The 10,824-nt window shown below is 40.4% G+C and overlaps 1 protein-coding gene across 2 annotated transcripts; it reads left to right on the top strand.

The window, feature by feature from the left end:
* On the top strand, window positions 1-10,758 carry LOC130388914 (secretory carrier-associated membrane protein 5). 2 transcript variants are annotated; one of them, XM_056598514.1, is made up of 7 exons: window positions 1-1,751; window positions 4,697-4,765; window positions 4,987-5,106; window positions 5,949-6,105; window positions 6,502-6,603; window positions 7,087-7,204; window positions 7,969-8,214. In XM_056598514.1, the coding sequence occupies exons 2-7, from the start codon at window positions 4,759-4,761 to the stop codon at window positions 8,197-8,199; spliced, it is 735 nt and encodes a 244-aa protein (XP_056454489.1). In that variant the 5' UTR covers window positions 1-1,751; window positions 4,697-4,758; the 3' UTR covers window positions 8,200-8,214. The 2 variants fall into 2 exon arrangements, with proteins under 2 accessions (XP_056454489.1, XP_056454488.1); XM_056598513.1 differs by lacking the exon at window positions 1-1,751 and adding an exon at window positions 3,615-3,769 and having other exon boundaries at window positions 7,969-10,758.
* Window positions 10,759-10,824: the final 66 nt, after the last annotated feature.

Below are 10,824 nucleotides of genomic sequence, written 5' to 3' on the forward strand. Positions count from 1 at the left end.
ATCAGCAGGTAGCGCACATGAATGTTAATAAGTAAAGGCTACACATTTATGTTAAGAAATGGATGTATCCCAAAGAGAAGCGTGTTTGCATGATATGATATGCTGTTGGTTCTGTGCTTAGTCTGTGTTTTGTTGCAATGGATAGCAGCTCAAGGAGCAGTAAGCTAGCAGCAATAGGAAGGATTTGGAGGAAATTCCACAAACCGACAAGAATTTGAAGAGACAGGAGCCAAAGGAAATAGAGAATTTCCTGATTGGTAGGTACAAAACCAGCCCTGATGGTAGAATCATGTGCCAGAACATTAGATTGACAGATAGCTGCTGGGACGTGGTGGCTGATACACCTTTAAGGAGAGCACCACCCCTTCAGCCAGTTCCCAAGCAGGCTCTAACCTCACTATTTGAGTAGCAAATTATGTCCTAAAAACACTGAGTTTGGGTTCCTCTTTCACATTGTTGAGACACATGTATCCTTTCTATTTAATTTGCATCTTCTCAAACCATTAATTAATTAAATAATAGGAAATCTAATGAATAAACTTAATTTGCATCAAGTACTGTTTGTAATTACCATATCACCTCAAGTAATTCAACAAATCGTCAAATAAACATATCAAATAAAGCTTTGTTAAGTATGATGTGTCTTTGTGTGTGTGTGTGTGTGTGTGTGTGTGTGTGTGTGTGTGTGTGTGTGTGTGTGTGTGTGTGTGTGTGTGTGTGTGTGTGTGTGTGTGTGTGTGTGTGTGTGTGTGTGTGTGTGTGTGACTGAAAGGCTCCCATGACAGTAGAAAGGGCCACTATGCTCGTAGCATGATGTCAGCCACCATCCATCAGGTGAGTGACAGAAGTCCTGATTAAAGTGTAACATGTGGCCCTGGCTGGGAGGAGGGGCCCCTCCCCTGAAGGCCAGGGAGATGAGCTCCAAGGACACCCTTCATCTCATACCAGGCCCTGCCCCCCAGATGACGAATCTTCAATTGTCAAGAAGAACGGTCGATCAATAAATGTGGATGGATTAGATTTAGCAGCCTCACAATTCACACTATTGTTTTCGTTTTTTAAGAAATTAAAATTATTATGGGTTTCAATATTTGATTTAGCACCACCTGCTTGGTCATGAATGGAAATGATCACATCACATAACTTACCTTATGTATATAAACTAAGTTCATGTTTTTTAGCTCAGAAGAAATTGATAGAATATATTATAACTAGAAAATTCATATCCTACAGAAAATGCGTTGAGTGCTGTATACAAAGTGAGGTTGAAAATATTTTTTGAATAAAGCCACATAGATTAAGACATAAAGAAACGTTAAATGGCTTAAATCAAGTGAAGGGATTTGTCAAAAGTCTAAATGTAGTGAACAATGTAAACATGCACACCATTTTAAAAAATGTAAATGGTTGGAAACAAATAACACAGCTGACAGCTGAATGAAAAGCGCAAAGCATTGCTAAAAATGCAGAAATGTAAAAGGAATTGAACTGAAGAATTGGAAATAGCAGAAATTGTATGTACTCGCCTTATGCTCATTTTCCAGCCTAATTTATTAAAAGTTGTCCAATTGGGCGGGAAAATCGCCCAATCTGGCAACGCTGTCTGAACGTCGTAAAAAGTAGTCCAATTGAGCGAGAAAAACTGCCCAATCTGGCAACACTCCCTGCACGTCCTCGCGCTCTAACCTCAGCCTAATGAGACCAACTGAAAACAAGCCAACATGGAATTGTGATTTGAAAAAAGTATAAAGGTAATCGAAAATCTGTTTTCAGATTATTGAAGATACAAGTGTTGGTTTTTTAAACCTTGGAACGAAGGTTAACGATAAAATGTTGACCAATGTACGTGTGAGAGAAGGGGCGGACGGCTCCGCCGTCCTCCCATTGACATCCATTGTAAAAGATAGTATTTTAAAAGTAGAATATCTTAGAAAGTATAAAATATTTTAGAAATCTGAAAAACATTGCGGGATTCCAAGCTAATATGAACATTTTAAAATTGGAATGGAGTCTCTAGGTGAAAGATTGAGAAAGGAGATTTTGTAGAGCGAATAATAAATAAGAAAGAAAGAAACAAACAAACAAACAAACAAACAAACAAACAAACAAACAAACAAACAAAGAATAAAACTTAAGAACAATAGTAGAGCGCTAAATGCAGAGTTCACCTAACTATAATAAGTATAAAATATGGAACACATTTCCATCAGGCTGTTTGTATTGTGTAACTGACACAGTGATTGTTGCATTATATTATCAGTGTGTAGGCCGAAGTATGATTTTGTTCATTGTTTTCATGAGAAATACGTAAAAATGTATATTTTGTTGATGTGGGTATTAGGCGCGTTCATCGTCCTGGTGTAGGCCAGACGGTTCGCTGATGACGCTCACGCTTAAGCGTGTTCCCGACAGCGACAGTTCATGTGCACTGCGTTGGGAATCTAAAAGTTCTTCACAGCAGGATTTTATAATCCAATAAAAAACATTCAGAACTAAACATAACTTAGTAGGATCAGTTTTAAGTTTGCATGCCTTTATTTCCTTGATGCCTATCACCTACTATTCCTTTTGCTTTCAGTTATGAGAAGCACATACAGTATTGCCACTGTATTGAAGGCAACACTTGCCGTTATCTAAAGCTGGTTTACCAATACACAACGTTTACAACTGAGCAAAGTCGATGCCAACAGACGGTTACAACGTCAATCAATAGTAAAGTATGTGATATGATGGTTGATTATTTTGTATTGAGCAAAACGTTAATGTTCCGCCATGTTCATGCAAATGGAGTTTTTTCAAGATTCGGACAATTTTAATTGTAATATTATCCTTTATTGAAATAATGACTATAAAGTAAAGTTTGAGTATTCGCCAGGCCTCCATGTAGGCTGTCTGGCACGCCCCCTTGTGGAGAAGAACGAAGCAACAATAACCCAGACCGTGGTCTGTCCATCTTAAAAAGAATACACCAAATACCTAATAATATAGAAGAAAGAAACGCACTTTGAAGGTATACATTTTTATAGTGGCTCCTGTATATGCATCTCAAAGATTGTAGCACTATGACCTACAATGACTATGCTTGTAATTATTTTGGAGGTGGTAGTTTTTATTTACCCTCAAGCCCCAACAAAAGGAAACCCTAATATCAAAACATAGAACTAAAAACCAAACCCTGATAAGATCCCTAACCCCAACCAAACACTAACCTGACCCTATAGGAAACCCTGCCCCTACAACCAAACCTTGAGCTTATAGCCTACTTAACTGTATAGAACCTAACTCTAAAACCTGACCGTGAAACCTAACCCTTCAACCGAACCATGCCCTAACCCCTTACACATACCCCTTAAATCTAACCCCAAACCAAACCCTAAAATCTCACCCTACAAACTAAACCCCAACCCTACCCTGACCCTTAAACAACTCCCTTAAACCTAACCCAAAAACCAATCCCTTTAACCTGACTAATACCAAACCCTTATGGGTCTATTGGGCTGACATGAAGGCCCTCTCTGAAGCTTCAGCACCGTGGAGAGCATCGGCGAGGCAGCAGAGGGTGGAGTCTGCAGCTCCAACATCCTGATCTCCTCGTAGGAGGGTGCGTACACGTCACGTGACCGTCCTACTCATCCATTCCGCCAAGGAACAGATTGAGTGGATGCGAGAACCGAGAACAATTCCACGAATGCATTTCCTACAAAATATCGCATCGAATTCAAGTCCGAACCGCAGAAACATTGTAGCACCAAACCGCTGGATCATTTAGGTAAGATACATTTTTGCGATATTTTTACAATTATACGGCCTACTTGATTTCTAGGGCGCGAACGAATGGTTGTGGCAATTCTATATTATTATTATTCGGTATGCATTCATCCCGAACGATCGATTCACCGAGTCACGAGAATGCAAGGGCTCGATTTGTTAAGCGTTCAAAATATAGATGGTATATAGGTCTACACATTCCCGGTCGCAGGCTGCTCCTCTTGAAGGACGCTGCTCCATTGACACCAGCCTGCACGATGCCCTGTATCCCATTGCAGCATCACGACAGCAGCCCTTTTGGAAAAATGCATTTAAAACCGGCTCGTTCGTCTATGAAACGATCCCTTCATCAACTGTCTTCTAAAAGATCGTCGTGTGGCGGCAGATCCCTCCTCCGATCAGTGAACATTACAATGTCCTTGATGGCCCGTGGTTGTAGTAGGCTATAGGCTACATACTCCATCACTTGACTAGATTTGGGAGATTATTCGATTGAAAACAAAGCTCTTTTTTTAGCTCAGGCCTGTAGGTTTACCACAACAGAGGTGGGCTTATACCAATCGAAGAGGGCATAATGATAACCCTCTGGTTATTTAAACAGCTCTTAGATCTATCTGTTCGTGGTGGCGAGAAGGCCATAGGAATGCATTGCATGAGGCAGCTCTTGTGCATGGTGAAATATAATGTATATGTCATATCGATTCTATTTTTAGTGTTTTCTACTAAATGTCCTATAACGTACTGCATAAAAGTGATATCACCGATTTATTGGGTGTAGTTAATGCTGGAAAAAAAGGAAGAAATGTCGACCAAATGAACACACATTCATATATGTGTGCTAAAGGCCTGTGTAATGCTATATGTGTGTTGTTTACTACTGGATCATGTGGTAAGGCATGGCTGTAACCAATTGTGTAATTCTCTGCAGTTTAATCCAACAAACTACCTAAAGACAGAAGTGGCCATTTCCACAAGTACACGACAGGCACAATGGCAGGTAAGCACAACCGTGAAACAATAATTGGAACACTATTGATGCTTTCCATTAAGCCGAATGTATGGATTTGGAACAGTACTGTTCTAAATACCTACACACTTGCAACTCATGTTAAGAATGTTAACCAATGAAAGTCATACGTGTAAATGTTCTATGTGTGTGGTGTTAAATTGACTTTGGCTCATCCTAAGTTCCATACATGTTGTGTTTGCTGCCCCCAGAAAACAACTTCCCACCCCTGCCCCGTTTCATCCCCCTGAAGCCATGCTTCTACCAGGACTTCAACGAGATCCCGGACCAGCACCGGACCATGTGCAAGAGGCTCTACTACCTCTGGATCTGTGAGTTTATCCAGCGACAACTCCATAGTCCACCGGGCCTGTTGTTGCCGTTTTGCATTAATGAGCCAGTATGGATGATCTATGTTTATCTCAGCTTGAGAACTGCTATCGTCCTGCCCAGTGTCGGCAAATGCTCCCTCGCTGTTTTCTGTTATGCAGAGCATATTTTTTGTTTTGCCCAAAATATTATGAAGCGTAAACAGTAGAAACATTCTGGTATAGCCAGTTTACCATGTTTCAGCAAAGACAGCAACATAAGATGAGATAATATATACTTGATTGATCCGCACATTGATTCCATTTTTCTTATGTATTTCAATAAAGGCTGTGCGGCTTTCCGTTATTTATTTATTGAAGTAGCTGGCACAAGAATCCTTAAACATTTGAAATATTTGAACATGTTTCAACATGAACATGAATTTTGAGGCCAACATTGTGTAACCTAAGACTCTCTTCCTTATGATTTCCCTGGATTAGTAGCAGATCAACCTATCATGGATTACATATGTGTAGAACACTTACATAATGCATTCAATATCTGTTTCATCATCACATAGGTTCCACGATTCTATTCTTGAACGTAAGTTTAATGTTTGACTGTAGAATTAACCTCAGCGTTTGTTCGCCTACTGTAGAGTACTTCTTGTTGCGTGTACAAAAGGTAGCATGTAGCACTAGCATATATACACCTAACTTAGTCATGTAGTTATATTCTAGTGGTAAATCTAGTAGTATAATAGTGGCAGACTTACAACCCTTCTGTAGTTTTAGCTACAGATAACATATATGAATATGATCAAGCACACTTAATCAATTTGTCTTTCGGTTTTCGTCCTCCATAGTGAACAGTGCCACACTGGCCGTGAATCTCATTGGCTGCTTGGCATGGATGTGCGGTGGAGGCGGAGCAACCAACTTCGGCATGGCCATCCTGTGGCTCATTCTGTTCACTCCCTGCTCCTATGTGTGCTGGTTCAGGCCTATCTACAAGGCCTTCAAGTAAGTCTTCATAGGACTTACTCTGTGTAGTAGTCTGTAGTAACAGTCCGTTCGATTTTACGGTTTAAACTAGCATCTGTAACAAAGGTATATGTTATTCATAGCAGCGGTCTGTTATTGAGAAATAACATACAGAAATGGACCAATAAGAATCTAGCATTCCACCAGGCAATGCAGAAATGAGTAATAAAGTTGCAGATATTATGTCATTTCTAGGTCTACGTAAGCCTTACACAAACAAACATTATTGAATTCCTTAATGTTGCTGACTCATGCGAGCTTAATATGTAAAATAACATTTGCCATTCTAAAAACGATATCCCTTTATCTTTCTTAAAATATGTCTCTTGCAACCCTTTGTGATATTGTTGTATGTCTGCTCCCCTCACGTCGCAGGACGGATAGCTCCTTCAACTTCATGGCCTTCTTCTTCGTGTTCATGGCCCAGGTTGTGATCAGCATCATCCAGACAGTAGGCATCCCAGGCTGGGGGGTTTGGTAAGCACTCAGACCAGACACTGGTCTCTGCATTTCCCTGGTGTTGAGCCACTAGGCTCAGTGAGAGAACACTCGATGATTAAAGGATCAAGTAATTATGTAAGAACATAACATTTCAGCTGTGGTACCAGTGGTGAGTCTAGTGGTGGAGGGATGAGTGGAACCTGCGCTGTGTGGATGTTGTAGGGTACAATGAAAACATAGAAGGAAACATAAGACTACTTCCAAAAGGGGATGTTGTTATTGCCCTTCAAGATCAATACATATATTAAATATGATATTAAAAAGTACTAGGCGTTGCAAATCATTATGTGTCAGTTGGTTTGTGTGTGTGTGACATACACTGAAATGTGTATAAATAATAAATAATACCCATTCAAAATAGGCTTACACAAGTAGTGTTGAATGTCGCACCATCATTAGGTTTGGTAATGTGCAGTCTTGATTCTCACGCCTCCCTCCTCTTCCTCTTCTGTTCCCCAGCGGTTGGCTGGCCACCATCACCTTCTTCAGCACCAACGTGGGCTCAGCTGTGGTCATGCTGATTCCCACCATAATGTTCACTGCAGTGGCCGTGTTGTCTTTCATCGCACTCACCAGGGTACGGGCATCGCTAAATACCTCTTAACAAGATCGATGTTGGCCATGGCTGAAATGTACCGTCATACATCGGCGCAGTCATACAAAACTCGGATCAAGTTTCGTCGATTGTGTTGCAAAGGCTCCGCCTACTCTATTGTGAAGGCCGTTCTTCTTTTCAAAACAAACAAAACAATTTTCCTTTATTCGTACCCGGAGCAGGGTTTAGTGTGCCTCTGCTAGAAAGCTCTATTCAACTCATTCAAGCAGTGGGACCACAGTGGTTCCAATGCATGTACTTGTACACGTGCATACATCGTTTAATAATTCACCACTAGATCATTTACCGACGCTTTAAAAACAAAGTGCATCCCTCCCCTTTTTGTTTGGTCTTTGATGAGCAGATACGTCTACAGCGTCTAACTCCTGCACTCTGATGAATGATGTTCTAAGGAATTTAACTATTGATAACTGATGTATATTTTTGATAAGGAATTACACATCAGTAAGTAGGAAGCTGATAAACCATTATTGATCAATAATATAGGGGGAAGGGGTGAGATTAAACAAGTTTTTCTTCTTCACACCCCTTTTTGAACGGGTAAAGCAAGTGTTAGACAGTTTCCTTTCATTTGTGGTTTTCATTGTTTGCAAATATTACCTAATTCTAACTGTCCACTTGTTTCATCATTTTATTTTATGGTTTATTATTGCTTCTTTTTTTCTTTTACTTCAAAAATATATATATTTTTTCAATGAAATTAAACTCTCAATGCCTTTGCACAGGTCCACAACCTATACCGCGGCAGTGGCGGCAGTATGGGCAAGGCCCAGGAGGAGTGGACCACGGGCGCCTGGAAGAACCCCCACGTCCAGGAGGCCGCCCAGCAGGCAGCCATGGGAGCGGCCCAGGGCGCCATGCAGCAGAACATGCAGCAGCAGAACATGCAGCAGCAGAACCCGCAGCAGAACCAGTACTCTGCCGCCCCCACCTACAACTACGACGAGCCCATGTAGGAGCGGGGAGGCGGAGGGGGGTGGGGTCGTGGCGGGATGTTAGGGGCAGGGGGTGGGGGTGTGGTATGGGAAGCCACAGCGGGATCGATTAAGAACACCATTCACAGTTAGACCCCCCCTTCATCCTGACGATGTAGAGGCCTCCGTGTGAACGACACAGGTAGAGCAGTGGATATGCATAGAAGGGGATGCCAAACGTGTCAGTCATACTTTACTGGGTTTTGTTTTGAAATCGACTGCTGGTTTTAAAGGGGGACAGGTGGGGGGGGGGGGGGGTCGTCCTTTCGCCCCCTACACAATACTTAGGTTTACTGTTCTACAACTACAGGTCATTTAGTCCAACGCACTCCTTGAATGCTTCACAGTGGTAATCCGTTTTTTTAATCACAACGCTGTAAAAAGAAGAATGTTTAGTAGCATTACCTACTGCCAAGATTAGCATTTATTCTCTGTGTCCCCCCTTTAAACACGCGTCCTCCTTCTTTCCATTTTGTGAAAATCTGGAATCTAAATTTTCAATTGTAATAGAAACTAGAGAATTTATTAAAAAACGTCTCAAATTTGCAATTAGTCTCTTATGAATACATTAAGATGTGTAAACGATTCTAAATTTTGAGTCAATACATATATATATATATATAAAGATTGACATTTCTCTTAATGTCTCTTATTATAGGATGACCAAGTTAGATCATGTAGATGTTCGACAGCTAGGCTGAAATTGGCTCACTATTTTAAAGCCATTTAAATGTGTTAATTCTGTACCAATAAGAATCGTCCTAGCCCTAGTATTCCTCTGTTTTAAAGCATCAATTACTTTCTCAGGAAAGTGTGTGAGTTGGTTTTAGATCTACATGTGAAGTCACAGTCTGTCATTGTCCTTATATTCCAGCCCTGTGGGCTATTTTTTTATAGTTTGAACCTTGTGATTACATAGTGACATGTTTGTCTTGACCGACGTCGTACACTGACTTTGTGTTCGGAGCAAGCATGTCAGGATGTAGACCAATGACAGTTGAGAATCCATCCAAAAGTGAGGCCCACAACATGTTGACGTGTGTAGTTCCTTGGATAACATTCCAAATTAATGTTGTACAGTTTGAAGTTGAGGAGTAACCAAGACACTTCTGCCTTCTGAATGGCAGTGGGGTACAAATAATTGATGTTGTGCGTGGTCCAAGCAGTGTATTAAGTGATGGATGTTATACTTGTTGACTAATTCTCTCTTAACTCCCCCCTAAAACCCCAACTGTAAATTATTACATGGCTACTTATTTCTCAACCTCTGGATTTTTTGGGCGTCTATGTATGGCTGTTGTTATTCCATGAATAGATGTAGTATGGTATATATGATAATATTAAAGGGTATAAATCCACTAAAATATACAATTTTGGTCCTAAAAACTAGAACAGGTGAAACTCGATTCTTTAATTTCAAGACTCTACGGCTATTCTTTGCAGTGAGTTAATAGTTAGACTCAATTCTCTTTGCTACCAAGTTGGCTTGGAGATGTGTTTTGAGGAGTTCATGATTATTACAGTAATCCAGTGTTAGGCTCGACACAGCTGTGAAGCGACATGTCGGATTGCTAGTTAATTCAAAACCTTTAAATTGTCTTGTCTGATTGTGCTGTGGTATATAAACAGAATTTTTATTTTTCCGTTTCTCCACTTTGTTGTTTAGTATAGACTTTGTTATGTGTTACGTATGATGTGTGGGTGTGTTTGTGGCACATGTCCTGTGTGTCTTCCCATAGCTACCTGCTACAGATTTAAAGCACCTTTTAGTTTTTTTAAAGAATTCATGCTTACACTGAGTGAACTTAAAACTGCTGATCTCAGTGCCAACCTAACTCGGCATGACCGCATATGCAGTAAAGGAATACAAACCGAAATCTATATTTAGAATAATACATGTAAGGATAAAATAATAAATGTCCTTTCCTGTTGGGGGTATAAGTGTATGAAAATGTATACGTGACCAGAAATATGGCGCTAATATTAAGTTTGTTTAACATGCTGTGCTTTTAGGTGTGAAACTGTGAACATCATGCAAACGTCACATAGTATTTGCACCAACAACAGTACACAGGTGAATAACTCATAACTTTTACTCGCACAAAGTTCATCTGACGGTTATAAACAAGCCGGTAATAAACATCTGACATGCACAAGGAGAACCTGGTTATCCGTATGAAGTAAGATAATTCCAGACGTAAGAAAGACGCATTGAACCATTACACCACATCTAAACGTGTGTTAACGTCGGTACGCATCTCTCATTCTGTATTGACCCGTGATGTCACCGAACCTTCATTGTTTTCTCCCATCGACTGTGTGGTTTGGTATGTATTGCAATGTAAGAGATGAGTTATTGCCATGGATAGAACACACTGTAAAGGAACACGATCCCCGTGGTTGGGTTGGTATGAGGAGATTGTGTCTCCAAGCCGAATGACGTAAAAAGGGAATTACATTTTTGTGTATGACTTTTGTATAATTTGGTCCTACCCTAATAGATATTAAACAGTTCTTGTTGCATCCTGTCGTCTAGACTCTTTATAAACTGCAATATCTCAGACATGGGAAGAACACATTTTTTCAGTATGAATAATACATGAAAAA

Source organism: Gadus chalcogrammus, chromosome 9 (genome assembly GCF_026213295.1).
Source record: "Gadus chalcogrammus isolate NIFS_2021 chromosome 9, NIFS_Gcha_1.0, whole genome shotgun sequence".
Taxonomy (NCBI): Eukaryota; Metazoa; Chordata; class Actinopteri; order Gadiformes; family Gadidae; genus Gadus; species Gadus chalcogrammus.

Excerpts from the sequence above, each read along its gene's own strand:
- LOC130388914 (XM_056598514.1), top strand. Across the intron at positions 5,107-5,948 it reads GCTCTACTACCTCTGGATCT|TGAACAGTGCCACACTGGCC; the intron begins GTGAGTTTATCC and ends CGTCCTCCATAG. Across the intron at positions 7,205-7,968 it reads CTTTCATCGCACTCACCAGG|GTCCACAACCTATACCGCGG; the intron begins GTACGGGCATCG and ends GCCTTTGCACAG.